The sequence below is a fragment of the Candidozyma duobushaemuli genome (genome assembly GCF_002926085.2).
Source record: "Candidozyma duobushaemuli strain B09383 chromosome Unknown F_B09383, whole genome shotgun sequence".
NCBI classification, from domain to species: domain Eukaryota; kingdom Fungi; phylum Ascomycota; class Pichiomycetes; order Serinales; family Metschnikowiaceae; genus Candidozyma; species Candidozyma duobushaemuli.
Genome location: NW_020289899.1, coordinates 124,686 through 142,737, shown reverse-complemented (window position 1 = coordinate 142,737; position 18,052 = coordinate 124,686). Strand labels below are relative to the sequence as shown.

General features: G+C 47.0%; 8 protein-coding genes across 8 annotated transcripts; 4 read left to right on the top strand and 4 right to left on the bottom strand. All coding sequences in view use genetic code 12, as the record gives it.

Moving 5' to 3' along the window:
* Window positions 1-503: 503 nt before the first annotated feature.
* Window positions 504-2,108, bottom strand: ADE4 (amidophosphoribosyltransferase; the record flags this gene model as incomplete). Its single annotated transcript, XM_025483174.1, has 1 exon — window positions 504-2,108. The coding sequence occupies one exon, from the start codon at window positions 2,106-2,108 to the stop codon at window positions 504-506; it is 1,605 nt and encodes a 534-aa protein (XP_025337387.1).
* A 1,162-nt stretch (window positions 2,109-3,270) lies between these two features.
* DHH1 (DExD/H-box ATP-dependent RNA helicase) lies at window positions 3,271-4,857 on the bottom strand (the record flags this gene model as incomplete). The annotated part of the gene is made up of 1 exon (XM_025483173.1): window positions 3,271-4,857. One exon carries the CDS (start codon window positions 4,855-4,857, stop codon window positions 3,271-3,273), a length of 1,587 nt encoding a protein of 528 aa, XP_025337386.1.
* A 1,283-nt stretch (window positions 4,858-6,140) lies between these two features.
* On the top strand, window positions 6,141-9,284 carry RIA1 (GTPase; the record flags this gene model as incomplete). The annotated part of the gene is made up of 1 exon (XM_025483172.1): window positions 6,141-9,284. The coding sequence occupies one exon, from the start codon at window positions 6,141-6,143 to the stop codon at window positions 9,282-9,284; it is 3,144 nt and encodes a 1,047-aa protein (XP_025337385.1).
* Window positions 9,285-9,401: 117 nt separating this feature from the next.
* On the top strand, window positions 9,402-10,426 carry CXQ87_004735 (uncharacterized protein; the record flags this gene model as incomplete). The annotated part of the gene is made up of 2 exons (XM_025483171.1): window positions 9,402-9,755; window positions 9,779-10,426. 2 exons carry the CDS (start codon window positions 9,402-9,404, stop codon window positions 10,424-10,426), a joined length of 1,002 nt encoding a protein of 333 aa, XP_025337384.1.
* Window positions 10,427-10,978: 552 nt separating this feature from the next.
* Window positions 10,979-11,341, top strand: CXQ87_004734 (uncharacterized protein; the record flags this gene model as incomplete). Its single annotated transcript, XM_025483170.1, has 1 exon — window positions 10,979-11,341. One exon carries the CDS (start codon window positions 10,979-10,981, stop codon window positions 11,339-11,341), a length of 363 nt encoding a protein of 120 aa, XP_025337383.1.
* Window positions 11,342-11,465: 124 nt separating this feature from the next.
* On the bottom strand, window positions 11,466-12,989 carry CXQ87_004733 (uncharacterized protein; the record flags this gene model as incomplete). The annotated part of the gene is made up of 1 exon (XM_025483169.1): window positions 11,466-12,989. One exon carries the CDS (start codon window positions 12,987-12,989, stop codon window positions 11,466-11,468), a length of 1,524 nt encoding a protein of 507 aa, XP_025337382.1.
* Window positions 12,990-13,471: 482 nt separating this feature from the next.
* CXQ87_004732 (uncharacterized protein) lies at window positions 13,472-14,380 on the bottom strand (the record flags this gene model as incomplete). The annotated part of the gene is made up of 1 exon (XM_025483168.1): window positions 13,472-14,380. One exon carries the CDS (start codon window positions 14,378-14,380, stop codon window positions 13,472-13,474), a length of 909 nt encoding a protein of 302 aa, XP_025337381.1.
* A 255-nt stretch (window positions 14,381-14,635) lies between these two features.
* On the top strand, window positions 14,636-18,022 carry TAF145 (Taf145p; the record flags this gene model as incomplete). The annotated part of the gene is made up of 1 exon (XM_025483167.1): window positions 14,636-18,022. The coding sequence occupies one exon, from the start codon at window positions 14,636-14,638 to the stop codon at window positions 18,020-18,022; it is 3,387 nt and encodes a 1,128-aa protein (XP_025337380.1).
* Between the last annotated feature and the right edge of the window lie 30 nt (window positions 18,023-18,052).

Here is an 18,052-nt window from a genome sequence, read left to right as displayed (position 1 = left end):
AGGTGCAGGGCCCCGGGTTCTGGCGTAGCATTAATTCACGAGATGCAGCATGGAGAGATTGTAGAAGGATGATGGAGGAGATGTCTGGGTTGGAGGGGAGTTGGGTTGTAGGTGGAAACCGTAGATCGCTTAGCGAATGATCAGCGAACAATCGCCAACGTTTGAAATACATTCGGTTGGGTAGGAACAAAAGTATTTTGGCAGTATGATGATTTTTGATTGGATGGATTTTTGATTCTTCAATGCCGAGTCAAAGATATGGACAATGTGCCTGGACTAATGCTTCTCGCCCATCTATTGGTTCATAGGGCGCTGATCATATAATGGTGATTTTGCAACCAAAAGAACATGAAAGCCATATTATAGCTTTTATTGAAAATTTCCAAACTCAAATACTTCCCTTCCACTTGAAGTCTTTCCCTGTAATTGCTTTCCTTAGTTTTATAAGGCAACGATCCACCCTACAACTTTCTCTCTACTCAAATGCTCATTAATTACAAATCCTATGGGTTGTGGTCGCCGGCGTTATGTATCGAGATGTCCAGCTCAGCCTTGACATCCACAAGGTCCAGCACATCAATGCAAGCGTCCACGCTCAAACCCTTGGTGACCTCCTTCAAACGCTGGTTCTGCGCCCGAATCTTCTCCAACTCCTGGATGTATTTCTCCTCTGGACCGGTGATGTACTGGCCGGTGAAAACACCCACTTCGAATGTCAGCGTCTTTTCGCTTGAGCAGCAGTCCACCAAGTCTTGAAGATCCTGATAGAAGACGTTGTCGGCGCCAATGACCTCGGCGATCTCCTCTTCCGTTCTGTCGAATCCCACAAGCGCCTTGGTGTCGGCCAAATCAATACCGTAGATGTGGTTGAAACGGATTGGAGGAGCACAAGAGGCAATCATGACCTTCTTGGCGCCGGCCTCACGGGCCATCTGGATGATCTCCTTCGAGGTGGTACCTCTGACAATGGAGTCGTCCACCAAAAGCACGTTTCTGCCCTTGAACTCGGACTCCATGGCGTTCAACTTTCTTCTCACACTCAGGCGTCTTTCCTGCTGGTTGGGCATAATGAATGTACGGCCAATGTATCTATTTTTGACGAAACCCTCTCTGTAAGGAATGTTCAAGGAGACAGCACACTGCAAAGCAGAGGTACGCGAGGTGTCTGGAACAGGAATCACCACATCGATCTCACCCAAAACGTCGTGGTTGGGGAAGCTCTTTCTAATTTTGGTGGCCAAACGGTTGCCCATCTCGATTCTGGATCTGTAAACGGAAACGCCGTCCAAAACGGAGTCTGGTCTGGCGAAGTACACGTACTCAAAGATATCTGGCGAGAAGACCTTTGGTTCCACCACCTGTCTGAATTCGGGCTTGTTGTTGGCGTCAGGCGCCTTGGGGATGATGACGGCCTCACCGGGAGCAATGTCTCTAAACTTGTTGTAACCGTGAGCCTTCAAAACCACAGACTCAGAGGCAAGCATGTAGTCAGAAGAACCATCCTCGTTCTCTCTCTCACCAAACAAAAGCGGACGGATACCGTTGGGGTCACGGAAACCAATGACACCGTAACCGGCAAGCATGGCGGTACACGTGTAGGCGCCTCTCACAAACTCCATGGTGGAGGTCAAAGCAGCAAAGAGATCCTGGTTGTTCACACGGCTCTTGTTGGACTTGTCCAACTCGGACGCAAAAATGTTCAACAAAAGCTCCGAATCGGAATCGGTGTTGATGTGTCTGTGCACGGTCTCGTCCAAGTACTTCCTCAACTCCAGCGAGTTGACCAAGTTACCGTTGTGAGACATGCAAATACCATAAGGCGAGTTGACGTAAAACGGCTGGGCCTCGCTGCCGGCACTGGAACCGGCAGTCGGGTATCTCAAGTGAGTGATTCCCATGTTGCCCACCAAGTTGACCATTCTCAGCTGGGTGAAAACGTCTCTGGCCATTCCGTTTCCTTTGCACTGGTAGAAACGGCCTCGGGCTCCACAGGTAACGATACCTGCGGCGTCCTGGCCTCTGTGCTGGAGGAACATGGCGCCTTCGAAGAGCTCGGAGGCGACATTGTTCTTCTGGTTCGCTAGCACGACCGCCAATATTCCACACATGTTAAGAAGAGATGAGCTGAAGAGATGAGACGGAGTCAGAAGTCGCGAAAACCTGGAGATGAGGGTACAATGGAAAAACCGACGAAAAAGAAACCCGCAGCTTTTTGGGTTCTACTCTTAATGGCTTTTGTATTTTGATTGTGCATTTGAACGTAATTTTTAGAGGAGTTGTCTTTTTATTGACCTGATGGAACTTTTCGTGATGGGTCGCTGACTGTTTCGCAGCCGTTGGGATCGAATTAGCCAGCCCAGATAAATTACATAATTCGCAGCCACACGGTCAGATATCGCGCTGAGTCAGTGGATGACGATTGAAAGTTCTTAACGATTTGTTATATTTCGATATGATGCGTAACAATTTGTTATATTTCGATATGATGAGGAATGTTTTTCTGAATTGGTCTGATATTTTCTGTGGCTCTTGACCGTGAATAAGCGGCATGCTGGAAAACGGCTTTTCTAGGACCAATAGAAAATGAGAAGGTAGAGTCTACGACAAGTTCCGCAAACATGCACCAGCTTGTGAAACCAAGCCTTTAAATTGAAGAATTATTTATAAGTGACTCAATGGTGATCGACCTCTCCATCAAATCAAAGTACGCATCTACAATCCTGAAAATGAAATAATAAAACAAAACTATGAAATGAAGACACCATATGAATACAACCCAAATTCGGATGTCCAGTGATGTGAAAATAAAATCTATAACTGGAGCGGAACATCCCAAACAAAGCATCAGCTGAAACTGAAATCGTAACTCGTTAATGTAGGCACAGGAAAGTGAATGCAACTGGTAAGTTGTGAATGACTTGTGTTGAACTGGGCGGCATGGCCGGCCGGCCATGGCCCGTCGTTATGTGAACATGCTAGTTTCTTGACAGTAGACTCGTGCTGTCATCCTGTGAACCATCGATTCTTAGATACGGTTGTAATGCGCTTTGGGGAACTCTCCAGGGTGGAGATCGAGGCGATGAGTTGCCTGGGAGAAGATAAACTTTTTTTCTTTTTTTTTGTATGATTTTTTTGATTTTTTTTCTTTTTTTATTTTGGATTTTTTAATTCGTAACTGATTCTTCGCATTTAGGTCGTCAGTTCCCGGTGTCACTCTAAATCCTTGACACCATAGATATTCAAATGGGAATGACGCATAGCCTGGGCCGTCTATTGTTTCTGAGCCTGGCCATTGAATTGCTGTGGGTGACCGTTAAACTGAGGTGGTCCTTGCATGTGGGGTGGGTAACCGTATTGCGGTGGGAACTGACCGTATTGAGGGTATTGGGGCATGCCTTGTGGAGCCTGCTGGCCGTTAAATTGATGGCCCTGTGGTGGCTGTTGAGGCTGCTGCGGCGTCTGTGACTGCTGTTGTTGCTGTGGAACTGGTACTTGTTGGAACTGCTGAGGAGGGAGTTGTTGAGGAATACCTTGTGGCACACCTTGGGGCACTTGCGGCTGACCTTGGTACTCGTAGCCGTTCTTTCTGGAATCCTTGGTCTTGGGCAACTCGTCAAGCTTGAATGGCTTAGGGATTGTCTCCTCGTTCTCGTTGACGTAAAGAGACTTGTCGATGTTGGCTGGAATAGGCTTGATCTCAGTGCCCAACTCTTGCTCGATCTTGTACAAGTTGTATCTGTCATTCCAGGACATCAAGTTGATGGCCAAACCCAAGTGGCCGAATCTTCCTGAACGACCGATTCTGTGCAAGTATGTCTCGGCGGTTTTGGGGAAGTCAAAGTTGATGACGACGTTGACGGCTTGCACATCGATACCTCTGGTCAACAAGTCGGAACATACCAAGTTACGGACCTTGCCCTGTCTAAATTCGTGGAAAACCTTGTTTCTAGCGGACTGTGGCATTTTAGCGTGGGAGTAGTAACACGAGTAACCCAACTCCGTGATCTTTTTGGCCAATAACTCGACTCTGTTAGTGGAGTTACAGAAGATAATGGACTGGTTGATTTGCAACTTGCTGAAAAGAGTGTTCAAGCAGTGCAACTTTTGCTTTTCCTCAACGAAAGCGTAGAATTGAGAAATACCTCTCAAGGTCAACTCGTCCATCAAGTTGATCTCATAAGGCTTCGTCAAGTGCTTGTCCATGAAAGACTTGACGGCGTAGGGGAAGGTAGCGGAGAATAAGAGCGACTGTCTGCCAGCGGGGAAAAATGAAAGAATCTGTTCAATGACGTTTCTGAACTCTCTCAGCAACATCTTGTCGGCCTCATCCATAACGAAAAGAGGACATTCAGACAAGTCGGCGATATCTCTCGAGGCCAAATCCAAAACACGGCCTGGGGTACCCACGAGAACGTGGACGGTTTCGTTCAATCTCAAAATGTCGTCTTGCAAGTTGGTACCACCGGTGGTTACCATGCACTGAATGCCCAAATGCTTGCCCAAGGTTCTGACGACCTGGGAGGTCTGCAAGGCCAATTCTCTGGTGGGGACAAGGATCAAGGCCTGGATTTTATTAAGCTTAGGCTTCACTTGTTGCAAGGAAGGAATCACGAAAGACGCGGTTTTACCTGTACCATTCTTGGCTCTAGCCAAAATATCTCTGCCTGCAAGGGCCATAGGAATGGACTCTTCTTGAATTGGGGAGGGCTTCTCGAAACCAGCTTCAAAGATGCCCATTAACAATTCTCTCTTCAAGTTAAAATCCTCGAAAGTTTTGCCGTGTGTCGTTAACACGTCTTCTGTTTGAACTCTGGTGTCCTTCGCAGGAACATTTAGGTTGGTTTTCCAATCTGACATTGTGTATGGGGGCTTATTATATGAATTTAGGTGTAGATGAGAATCGAGGTGGTGTTCGTTGAAATCTTTCTGTAAGGTGGTGCGTGCACGCCCTTGACATCCAGACACCTGGGCCGAAAGCAGCCCCTTAAGGGACTGTTATTCCAGGTATATGGTGAAATCTTGGGGAATTCTCGGAAATCTAAGGTGAAGCTTCCAAGCCTTTATGTGGTTTTTGTTATTTTCGAAAGTTTTGAACAAATCGGGATATGAAGGGTGGCTGCGAAAACCTTCCTTCGGTCTATCTACAAGGATAAGGGCTTAGAGAAGATCTGTTTATGTTTCGTTTTTCATGGTGGCAAATAAGACGGAAATAGGCCAATCTTGCGAATTTAGGCTTTTTAAGTTGTATAGATGGATTTTGAAATTTGGTTTTCGTGGTTTACGATTTTCAACTTTTACGGAAAGTACTCACGGACCCGAAGTTTTTCACCGTATAGCTGATATAAACATATTTGTGAATACACAAGACGCCAAAAATTTCGTTTGAACCATTGACCTCACAATGATTGAAACTGCCTTATCACACAACTGAGTTCTCAATTTGAAATTCTTCAATATCGACTCAATGGCTTGGAGTTGATGGAATATATAGATGATACACATCGGAAACCAGTTTTGACGGAAAGACCTGGAGGCCACATCCTGATCTCATATTATGAGATCGTTCTGACCCCACCTCATGGCTTTTATCGATTTAATAGCTATTAGCTCTTGAGATGCCCTCCCTTCGACTAATCTCTCAGCTCTACATCAACACCACCTACCCTAACCGACTTCCCAGTAAATGTCCATTCTCTATAATTGTATTTCAACCCTTTTCAAACACCTTCACAAACCCCTAAACAAACCCCACCCTTTTGGAGCACTCATTCATCTCCATCACTCTCCTTCCATTTCTTCACACCGTCCATGACTTCTCCATCGGGCTTCAGCAAAAAGTCAACCATCTGCTTCTCCACACCGGCATTTTCAAGCTTCCGGCGCATCTGCTGCATCACAGCCTGCTCGTTCGTCCTGATTAGCACCTGCTTCCTCACCATCTCATCCTGGCTCAAGTTGAAAGGATAGATGCAACTTTCACTGACACAAACCAAAACCGCAACATCCGGAGAAACGAGATTCTGCCGTAGCTCCGAGCAGCACAACGGGCAAATCATGTAAAAAAAGTGAAACTCAGATCCTGGTGTGTAGCAAGTAGATGAGCATCGCACTGCGAACTTACTAGTACTGATACCACCACCATGAAATTATCACCAGAAAAAGTCCGGGACTTGCAGAGTTCCACGGCCAATGTCAGGAATATCTGTATTTTGGCACACGTGGATCACGGAAAGACGTCTTTGAGCGACTCTCTCTTGGCCACAAACGGAATTATATCACAGAGAATGGCAGGCAAGGTCAGGTACTTGGACTCCAGAGAAGACGAGCAACTAAGAGGCATTACCATGGAGCTGTCGGCAATTTCGCTATATTTCAGGGTCATGAGAAAGAAGGAGGGTTCGGAGGAGGCCGAGGTCAAGGAGCATCTCATCAATCTTATTGATCTGCCTGGTCATATTGATTTCTCCTCTGAGGTGTCCACCGCCTCTCGTTTGTGTGATGGAGCTGTTGTTTTGGTGGATGTTGTTGAAGGCGTTTGCTCTCAGACGGTCAATGTGCTTAGACAGTGCTGGGTGGACCGTTTGAAGCCGCTTTTGGTGCTTAACAAGATGGATCGGTTGATCACAGAATTGCAGTTTTCGCCACTCGAGGCGTACCAGCACTTGCTGCGGCTTGTCGAGCAGGTGAACTCCGTAATTGGTTCATTCTACGCTGGCGACCGAATGGAAGACGATATGAAGTGGAGAGAGGCTGGAGCTGAAGGGGAGTTTGTAGAGAAGTCCGATCTGGATCTCTACTTTTCTTCCGAGAACAACAATGTCATTTTCGCTTCGGCCGTGGACGGCTGGGCATTTTCTATCAACACTTTTGCACGCATATACCTGGCCAAACTAGGCTTTTCCCATGCAGCCTTGTCCAAGACGCTATGGGGTGATTTCTACTTGGACATGAAGAACAAGAAGGTGATTCCGGGGCTGAAGTTGAAACCATCCCAGTCTTCGCTCAAGCCGCTTTTTGTCTCGTTGGTGTTGGAACAGATCTGGAATATCTACGACGCCTGTGTTTTGAATAGAGACGACGAGAAGCTCGAAAAGATCACCAGCAAACTCGGCTCCAAGCTCTCACCTCGTGATTTGCGTTCTACAGACTACAAGGCGTTGCTTAATCTGATCATGTCGCAATGGATACCTTTGAGTCATGCCCTTCTTGGTGCCGTGATTGAGTACTTGCCCAATCCATCTGTTGCTCAGGAGCTGAGAATGGAGAAGATCTTGGATGAGTGCATCTACAGCGCTGTTCCTGAAACCACGAAGGAGCAGTTGCTTGATGCTGGTTTCAAGAAGGCGCTAGAGGCGTGTGACTCGAATTCAGCCGATTCACATACCCTCGCATACATTTCCAAGATGCTCTCGATTCCCAATGCTGAGCTTCCAAAGGAAGCCACCATTGTTCCTAGTGCCGAAGAACTCCAAGAAAGAAGCCGAAAGGCTCGTGAAATCGCCAAAAAAGCTTCGGATGCTGCTGCTGCTTTGGCTGATGCCCGTTTGGAACAAGAAGACGGCGGTGAAATATACCTCGAAACCAAGCCAGATCAGTTCCAGTGGGAGTTCGAGGAGGATCCCGATGAAGAGGAGGAAACTGAGGTGGAGAAGGAAACGCTTATTGCTTTCACAAGAGTTTACTCCGGTAAGTTATCTCGTGGTCAGAGGGTTTGTGTGGTGGGTCCAAAATATGACCCAGCTTTGGGCAAAAACCACCCGTCCAACATTGAGCAGCTCCGTGAGGATGTTGAAATCCAGGATCTCCTTCTAATTATGGGTCGTGAGTTCGTCAGAGTCGACTCCGTTCCTGCTGGTAACATTGTTGGATTGGTGGGTTTGGGAGACCTCGTGCTCAAGAATGCTACCATCATGTCTGAGGTGCCTGAGGAGAAACCATACCTTAATTTTGCCTCTACAGCCACCTTGATCCACAACAAGCCTATCATGAGAGTGGCCATTGAGCCTGACAATTTGCTTAAGTTGTACAAGCTCGAGAAGGGATTGGAGTTGCTTACCAAAGCTGATCCTGTTCTTGAGTGGTACATTGATGACGATTCCGGTGAACTTATCGTGTGTGTAGCTGGTGAGCTTCATCTTGAAAGATGTCTCAAAGACCTTGAAACCCGTTTTGCGCCTGGGTGTGAGGTGGTTATCAAGGAGCCTGTCATTCCTTTTAGAGAAGGCTTGAATGCTGACGCCAAGCCGTCAATCACAAAGGAGGAGCTCGAAAACGACAGTGAGGCTGAAGAGGAGGAAGTTGAAGAGGATGAGGTTGATTTGCAAATTGACGTTTTCCCGTTGCCTGATGAGGTGACAAGCTTTTTGACAAAGAGCGAGCTTGAGATCAAGGAGTTGGTGAACTCTAGACTCTCCAACAACCCAGAGGATTTCGAGAAGCATGTTACCTCGTTTCATGAAAAGATTGTCGCTGTTCTTGAGCAGCATCCTCTTCCTCGTGAGGTGCTCGATATCTTCAAGTCAGTGACGGCTTTTGTGGACAATATCATCAGTTTTGGACCGAAACGAGTTGGTGCTAACGTTTTTGTGGAGGCACCCTCGAATGGCCAACAATTCCGCAGAGTTCTAGCCAAAGAGAATGAAGAGGCCAAACGGTTTGAATTTGAGTCTAACGTTCTAGGAGGTTTCCAATTGGCAATGCATGAAGGACCACTTTGCTCCGAGCCCATTCAAGGCACGATTGTGGTTCTTCAAAAATCCTACAGACCCGACACCGAGGAGGTTTTGCTTAATTTGGCAGGAAGAATCCTCAAACAGACTAAGCAGCTCATCCACAAGGGCTTCCTTCTCAATGCTCCAAGGCTCTTCCTCGCCATGTACACCTGTGAAATCCAGACTTCGCCAGAGGTGCTCGGAAAGGTGTACGTTGTGATTCAAAAAAGAGGAGGCTCCATCATTTCTGAAGAGATGAAAGAGGGCACACCTTTCTTCACGATCAATGCTCGAATTCCCGTTGTTGAGGCGTTTGGATTTTCTGAAGAAATCCGTAAAAGAACGTCCGGTGCCGCAAGTCCCCAGCTTGTGTTTGACGGCTTCGACATGCTAGACATTGATCCGTTCTGGGTGCCTCATACTGAAGAAGAGCTCGAAGAGCTTGGAACATTTGCCGAGAGAGAGAATGTCGCCAGAAGGTACATGAACAACATCAGAAGAAGAAAGGGACTTTTCGTGGATGAAAAAGTTGTCCAGAATGCCGAAAAGCAAAGGACATTGAAAAAAGACTAAGTAGTATATTTCTCAACACCGGTGGTTGATCCTCCATCACGGTTGCAAATGTGCGCTGCGCACCTGAATAAAAAAATTAACTAAGAACAGAAATCCCCATACTTAAACCAGACACTTATGAGTACCGAAGAGGCCGTTTCCGGCCCGCATAAAACACCAGAGAAGCCTCTGGAAGCACAGCGAAAGCTGGATACACAGAGAAAATTGGAATTCATCTCGATGGTCAGGCGAAACATGGAGAATAGAAAGATGCAAGATTCAAGCAATGGCAACTTTCTGCCGTTTCCCAAGGAAGAAAACCCGTTTAAAATGGGCTTTGGGCTCGAGGAAATCAAGCTAATAAAGCAGGAGATGGAGAAGATGATCCTGACGATTGGCCTCAAGGATGTGGTGAGTCTACGTGATACAGATGAGATCATGAAGCTTCAGCGGAAGATCGCCGAGGTTGAAGCAGAGAGACAGAACGAGGGGGTTTCTCTCTTTACGGCACAAAGGACGAAGAAGGGCTCCACGAAGGCAACGTGGACGAATACGAGGACTACGAGGATCTAGAACAAGACGACTACGACATTGGAGAAATCCAGGGGGACCCCGAGTTTCTGTACGACTACGGGCCCACGCATCATATTGAAGTGGAGCTTTCGGACGGACCGGCGGGAGAACACAGAAATAGAGACGACGAGCCGTCGTGTGAGTTCACGTTTGAGTACGACAGAAACGGCAAGCTTGTGCCCACATACTGCAACGTGGAGGAGCAGCTTCGTTTCATGAACTTGCGAGAAAAGCAGGGCCATGTGGAGGCGCCCGTGGAGGAAACGGGGAAGAAAAAGAAGAAAAAGAGCAGCAAGAAGAAGAAAAAGGCAGCACAGACGCCCCAGCGCAGCGTCGACGAGAACACGGGGTGTCTATTTTGCCAGTACGAGGCGTTTTTTGGCGTCAAGCCGGTGCACATGATGCGGTGGTACGACCAGAAAGTGATGAACGAGGAGAGACACCGACAAAAGGTGAGGGAGAAGCTCGAAAAGGCAAAGGTGAGGGCGCTTCGGAGGCAGCAGCCTGACTATCATGAAGAGGTGCAAGACGATGCCGAGGACCTGGACGGCAGCCGAACCACCGTCGTGGACCAGGGTAACGAACACTAACTTATATAACGATTAACGAATGTCCAAGGACCAGGAGGGTGTAGCGGTGGAGAAGGAGGGAGGTGAGGGATAGAACGAATGGAGTGAATGAGGTAAAAATTGAAGATGAAGAAAGCTAGGGTTGTGAGGAGTGGGTATTTGTGAGACAACCGTGCTAGTGTAAGTGCATGAGAAGCTTTGAAGTACCCACAAGTTCGGGCAAAAGCCAGTGCTTTGAAAAAGCCAACTTCATATAATTGAAAGACTAGAGGCTTCATCCCTAAACTTCTCTACTAAATACCACTGACTGCTCATTAACGTTGGAACTATGAGCACCAATCAATCCTAGGCTAGTGAGACCAGTGGGGACACCAGATACGATATTGCAATCAACCCGTCATTTCAAAGAGCAATTGAGGCAAATTTTACTTGACCAAGTACGTCATCAACATAATTTCCTCATCCCTTTAATACTTTCTCTCTCCTCCCTTGTAGTCGACATCCCACCAGCTTTGCACCCATTTGGTGCGAATATCAACACCAACTACACCTTCTACCTTCTACAAACAAACCATGTTTGCCAAATCCGCTACGCCGGCCACGCCCGTCAACAGACCCAAGTCCCATATCAACGACTCCGTCACGTGGGTCAAGGAATGGTACAATCCGCTTGAATACGGCTCTGGTGGACCTGCCTCTTTGAAATTGAAGGGCTGGGTCAAAACCAACGCTGCTAGTGCTGAAAACGCTGCTCCTGACGTCGACCCTGCAGGATTATTGAACTTGGAGGCCAGCAAGTACTTGCAAGATCCTGTTGTGGTGGAGGTTGTTCAGGAAGTGCCTGAGGACCCTGAGCAGAACAAGGACTTGAGACTGGCCTTGAGCATGGACAAGAAGGACGACCAGATTTCGTCTCTTTCGGGTTTGGGCATGTGAAGAAGGAAAAGCTTGTGTATATTAGGAATAAAGTTATCGTTACTGTGCTGTAGGAGATGAATGCATTATGGGCATGGGATGGACGCTTGATGGGATCTATATCAAAGGCGTTTCAGAAACAGCGCTACACAGAAGGTGCATTGCCCGTCTTGAGACCAAGGAAACAAACAGACGCTCTCGCCTCTTGAACGAGGCTCTTGAGCTCAGTGTCCTTGTCAAATGTCCATACCTGCTCTGGATCGTCAACCTGTTTTCCCTGTTTTTGCATCCAGCTGTACTTCAGCTTTGTCAGTTGAAGCTTCTGGATTTTCGGACTGACGTTGCTACCGCCAATGACGATAAATGTACTATTTTCAGGCAAAGACTCCCATACCTTGTTCAACTGCTCATCTAGCTTGGCCTTCTGCTCGTCATCACCTCCTTTCGGGTACTCAGAAAGCTTGCAGAATATAACTTTGCTGTTTTTGGTGGCCTCGTCTATCTTTTCAACCAACAAATCATCACTGCTCTCCACAACCTGCTTAATAGTATCTGCATGGACGGAAGTGATACCCCATTCAGTCATAGACTTGTCGAGGATCGCTACGGGCTTGTCTCCTTCCTTCTCAATTCTCAACGAAATGGGCTCAGAGTCGGGCTCCTGGCCAAATAAGGGACCTTTGCTGAGCTTCAACTTGACCAAATCCAAGCATGCAATGGAGTCCTCCACTGAGGAATGCCCTTTACCCTCGGCTTCTCCGGCCTGGATCTTACGTCCAAGGTAGGTCTCTGCAAGCCACTTGAGACTCGCTTTGAATGGCTTTTTGCGTGTATGGTCGTAGATCACGCAAGTGTCGACGATTTTGGGATGGCACATTTTCAAGACATTGAGGTCAAACAGAAGCGAGTGGCCGACGAGAATGTCTGATGATGAGATAGTCTGTAGAAGCTTTTCTCGAACCTGCTGCTGTGTGGTTGTAGCCTTATCCATGATGTCTTCGGTAATACCAGAGAACTTTGTAGCGTAATCTATGATCTCCTTCTCAGGCTTCACAAACTCATCGTAAACCACGTTGTTGTCGTAATCAACGATAGAGATCCTAGCCAACTGGCTTCCTTCCTTGGTCTGACAGAACTCACAGTCTAATGCAAAAATCTTGGGCTCGTGGTCCAACTGTTTAGTCTCAAACCAATCGTCCGGGAGTTCATGGCCAGAGCCAGGAAAATGCTTGAAGTCGTGGTCCATCCAATCTGGCATCTTCACGAATAAGCTCTCGATGGCGACTGGTGTATTCAGCAGCTGTTCCATCATGTCGTCTTTGGACTTTCTGGTGATCTTTACGTTGATCAACGTTCGTTCGATTGAAAACACCTCATTGGCCTTTCCCGGAAGCCTTAAAGGGATAATATCCTTGAATTTGGACTCAAAAAAGGGGAGTTTCGTGGCCTTAGAGCTATCAAGCTTCAGAACCTTCTCTGTTTGACCAAAGTCGTCCATGACAAGCCCTGGAATCAAGCACACCACAACATTCGGCACCTTCTCCTTGTGCTTCACTTCAAACTCCTTGAGCGAAGGTACACTTCCTCCTGCTAGATCAATGGCAAGGGACCTGATGGCTGGAAGCACTAAGTGATCGTTCTTCACTGTGATCTCTGGCGGTGCAAGCATCTTTTTAAGTTTTCGTTTGTGGGTTTTTTGCTTTTTCTGTTTGGGCTGAGATTCGAGGGAATCTGCCCTTTTTATACTCTCAAGTGGGGCTTCTGGGGTGAGATCAGCACTCATGGAACATGCGTAGTTGAGGTGCTTGATATCGCGAATCGATGCCCTGAAATGTAGAGGTATGTCTGAGACAAAAACATGTAGTTTTAGAGTGCAAAAAAGCAAATCAATTCTTCAGTGGCACTTTTAAAGTCTATTCTATTCCCGAAAGTTTACAAATCGTTAGTTTTCACAGAATCACTTGCTTCTTGACGGTATTCTGTGTCATGGTTGCAAAAAATCCTGATGCGGATGAAAAAGGCAGTATGATCCCGGCACAAGGCCAGGCCGAAAGAGTGATGCACGTAAAGCAGTTTCTTCCCTATTCAATCAAAAAGAAAGATCAATGCAGAGCCAATTTTGGCCAAATTTATCAAGTTGTCAGATAGTCCTCACTTCTTGAGAACAGCCTCCAACTGCTTGATTGCATCATCGTAGGTCAATGGCGGAGGTCTCTCAGGTTTTGGCGGCTCCTCCTCAAAACCCACAAGCTTCTTGGCTTTACTCACAAACTCATCGGGATTGCCCTCGATATAAGCCTCGTAGAGATCCTCAAACTCATCCATCTTCACCTCCTCGTCAATTAAATCCCAACCCTCTCTTTTAGCAATCAGCCTGGCGATCATCTGGACTTTGGTCCACAGGTCCCAGCCAAGAGCGAGTTGTTGATGCAAGTCAATGTTGTCCGATACCTGCTCACCATTGGGCGAGAAGATATGCTGCTCTCCCTCCTTAAGCCCTCCTTTAAGCGACAGAACCAAAAGTTGACATGTGCTTGGATCTTCAAACTCTTCCAATTTTCCCGAAAGCGCTCCGTAGTAAGCGCCATGCTTCAAGGCAAGGTATCGTAGGAGCTGCTGGACACCCGTATTCGCCTCCAGAAGGTGATCTTGCACTTCCGTAGCATCGAAAACATAGATTGTTTCAAATCCAAAAATTCTATCGGCCTGACCCTGGGGTAGTCTGACTTCAAAGTCTGTATTCACGACTCCATTGGTCCTGTTTGCAGTGGCCTGGGCCAAATGCCGCTTATAATGCATTTTGTAGTCTTCAAGCCTTTGCTTGGCCCTTTCTGCTTCACTACACTCATACAAGAGCTTTGAAGCCTCGAGTAGAGCAGGCAATTGCTTGTAGATAAGCACAACGATGGTATTCTTGTAGTCACCAAGTAGCTTGCGGATGTACCTCAGAAGAAGGTCAAAGTTGTATATAATGTAGAAATCTGTGTCATCAGTGTAATTGTATCTGATTGCCTCTCCTGGCTGCAGGGTGCAGTGGATAACGAGAACTAGGTTCTTCATGGAGTAGTTGATGGTGTGCGTAGAGGTCAAACACCGGACATAAGATCAACACGTGGACTACAGACAAATCATAAAGTAATTGAAAAAAAAGGTATATATATCAGCCCTAGGTGCCCAAATCACGTCTCAATTAATATTTATATCCTTGGTTTGGCGTCTTCTGGGGACCAACGGACCACATCCGTGCACCATCACCAACCATATCAGTGTGCCACTACTTCTAAAAAAACAAGCCTTTCAGTTGTACCCCACAAAATGGCACCCAACGGCACCAACGGCACGGCCCGGTCCAAAAAGTCAGGTGAAGGTGACGGCTTCTACAATTCGCTTGTCAAGGGCGACGTGGAAGTGCCGGACGAAAAGGTTATTGATGAGATATTCACCGAGAGAACTACCAAGCATGCGGATGACGCCATAGATTACGAGGATATCGACGAATTGGCGGACGAGGATGACGACTTGGATGCCGTTCCTGGCGCCGAGGATTCCAATAATAATTTTACCGTTGATGGACTAGACGAAGAGGAGGATCTACAGAACCAGGCAAACGACCAGTTTGATGCATTCTTTGGTGACGACGATAAGCCTGGCGATGATGGAGATATCGAGATTCCAGGCGGCGATATGGGCATGCTTGACGATATGAACAATCAGTTTGGTTTTGAGGACGACGGTCTTAACGATCTCGAGTTGGGGTTCGAGGACGAGGACATGATGGTTGACCAAAGGATCCCGAAGAAGAGGAAATCTCCAGAAGAGCTAGCGGCCAAGAGATCCAAGCTCCAGAAACTCGTCAAGGATATGGAGTCACGCCAAAAATCACGTATGGTGGCCAAACACTTCCCAGACTATCAACCAGACAAGCCGGTCAATTTCCACACCATGTCGCTTCCGGCACCAAAATACTACAAACATCTCCGGCCGGCTCTTGCATTCAGAAGCAACATCAAGCCCCTAATACCGATGAAGCTCAGTTTGGAAGTGGCGCCGGACCAAAAGAAAGCATTCAAGTCAAAGAGAGGAGTGACGAAAGATCAATCACAGAAGCATGGCGTTGTCGAAATCACAGAGAAAGACTTAGAACTAATAGCTGACTTTGAGAGCAACAAGGAAAACTCCGTCAGCGTCAAGCTTTTGCCATTTATAAGCTCAGATGGCGTGGAGTACGACAAGTTTGCGGAGTTCAGTAAGGACCTCGTTCTTGCCAGTGCCGACTGGGATGACGCCTCTATCTTGGATGCCGGTGATTCCGATAAAGAAACTACGAAGACCAATGGTATCTCAAGCGACAAGTTTGTGGATGATGACTTCTTCTACGACGATGAGAACATTTTCAATGGCCAAGCAGCTCCAGAGAAGTTTGAGCTCAATATGAATGACCCTAATCTTTTGTTCGTGCCAGACAAGAAGAAGGCTGACCATTCTAAATCTAAGGCCGTCATTCCTACAGACTTGAAGCATTTGCATATGAAGTTCAACATCTCGAACGACAAGCAGTACGAGATCTTGCGCAACAACTATAATACCAAGGTGAGATCGCAATTGAGTAACTTGAATATCGAGCACTCCGTTCCTGCCATGCGTTTACAAACACCATACTACAAGATCAAGTTGTCTACTGAGGAGGCCAGAGCTTACCACAGAGCCAAGTTCCAAGTCAGGCAAGGTTCATTGATCTGCTTCTCCAAACTCAAGGTCCGGAAGAAGAAGAAGGATAAGGGAAAGACTCAAACAGAAATCTTCAAGAAGACGTCAGACCTAACAGCTGTGGACTCGTCGCCTTTGATTGCTATGGAATATTCTGAGGAATATCCTAGCATTTTGTCTAACTTCGGCATGGGCAGTAAATTGATCAACTACTACAGAAAAGAAAAGGAGGAAGACAACCTGAGGCCGAAGGCGCCTCTCGGAGAAACGCATGTTCTTGGTGTGGAGGATCGGTCGCCATTCTGGAACTTTGGTCATGTTGCTAAGGGTGACTTTGTTCCTACCTTGTACAATAACATGATCAGAGCCCCCATCTTCAAGCAAGAGCCCAAAAGCACAGACTTTCTTCTTATCAGATCGCTGGGATGTGGTAATCATCAGAGACATTACTTGCGTGCTATCAATCATTTATTTGCTGTCGGTAATGTATTCCCAGCGGTCGAGGTACCGGCACCACACTCCAGAAAGGTCACCAACACATCCAAGAATAGATTGAAGATGATCGTTTACCGTACCATGAACAAAAATGGAAATGCTCGTCTTTCGGTGAAGGATATCTCGCTGCACTTTCCAGATCAGAATGATATGCAAAATAGACAAAGGTTGAAGGAGTTCATGGAGTACCAGAGAAAAGGTGATGATCAAGGTTTCTGGAAGATTAAAAACATGGATGTTGTTCCCACCGAGGAGGAGGTCAGGGCTATGATTACGCCCGAGGACGCTACCCTCTTGGATAGTATGCAACATGGCGCCCAGGTTCTTGACGATATTGACTCGTTGTACAATGACGATTCTAGGAAGCAAGATCTCAGGAGAGAGAAGAGAGAAAAGGAGGGTAGCAAAGAGACTGAAGATCATGAGAATGAAGAGAAGGAGAAGGCCGAGAGAAAGAGAAAGGAAAGAGATGGCGAGACAGACGAGACGATTGACGAGGGTCTTTCGCCATGGAGTCTTTCAAGAAGCTTCATCATCTCGAACCAGACGAAGGCCATGCTCCAGCTCAATGGTGAAGGAGACCCCAGTGGAATTGGTCTTGGATTCTCGTTCTTACGTGCCACTCAAAAACACGGTTTCAGACCTCTCATTCCACCTCCAAAGGACACTGTGCCCAAGAATACCACGGCCGCATATCAACAGAAGCTTTATGAGCAGGAGGTATCTAGAATCTGGTATTCTCAGAGAAGTTCGTTGACGGTCGACAACAGAGAAGGTCACAATCTTGACGACATCTACAGGGAATACAGACCGCTCGATCACAAGGATTATATGAAGCAGAAGTTTGCGAAGGAGAAAGAAGAAAAGGTCAAGCAAGAGGGTGTTCAGTCTGCTAGAAGAAATGTGTTGAAGATCACGCGTCTCGTGAGAGACGAGAACGACGTTGTTCAGAGAAAAGTGGAGTTTGTTACCGACCCTCGTCTCATCAAAGCTTACATCAAGCGCAAGAAGCAGATTGAGGGCGACAAGATGTCGATGGTCAACGCCAATGAGATTTTGCCAACCAACGACATCGAAATGAACAAGATTAGAAGAAAGGCCTTGGAGGAGAAGATTGCCAACTTGCAGAAAAGAGCTAAGCTCAGTAAAGGAAGAAAGCCAAACAAGGATCCCCTTCATCTCGCTGCTGCCGCAGGAGGTACAATCATTGATGCCAACACCGTCATGTTGCCAGACGGATCGTACGCATTTGGAGGCAAGGGTATTGGTAAGGGTAAAAGTAAGACGAGAAGATGTGCCTCGTGTGGTGCTTTTGGTCATATCAGAACGAACAAGACCTGTCCATTATACGAAGCCACCAAGGGAGGAACCATCAAGATTCCACCTGAACAGAAGGATATCATCATGGCGCAGTTCAGGGCGAAGGAGGGCAATACAGAGGGCTCTGATCCTACAAGCAATACGGCCCAGTCGCTGCCGCAACCAGCACCACCATTCTGATCACATTCACAATTCATTAAAGGCGTAATA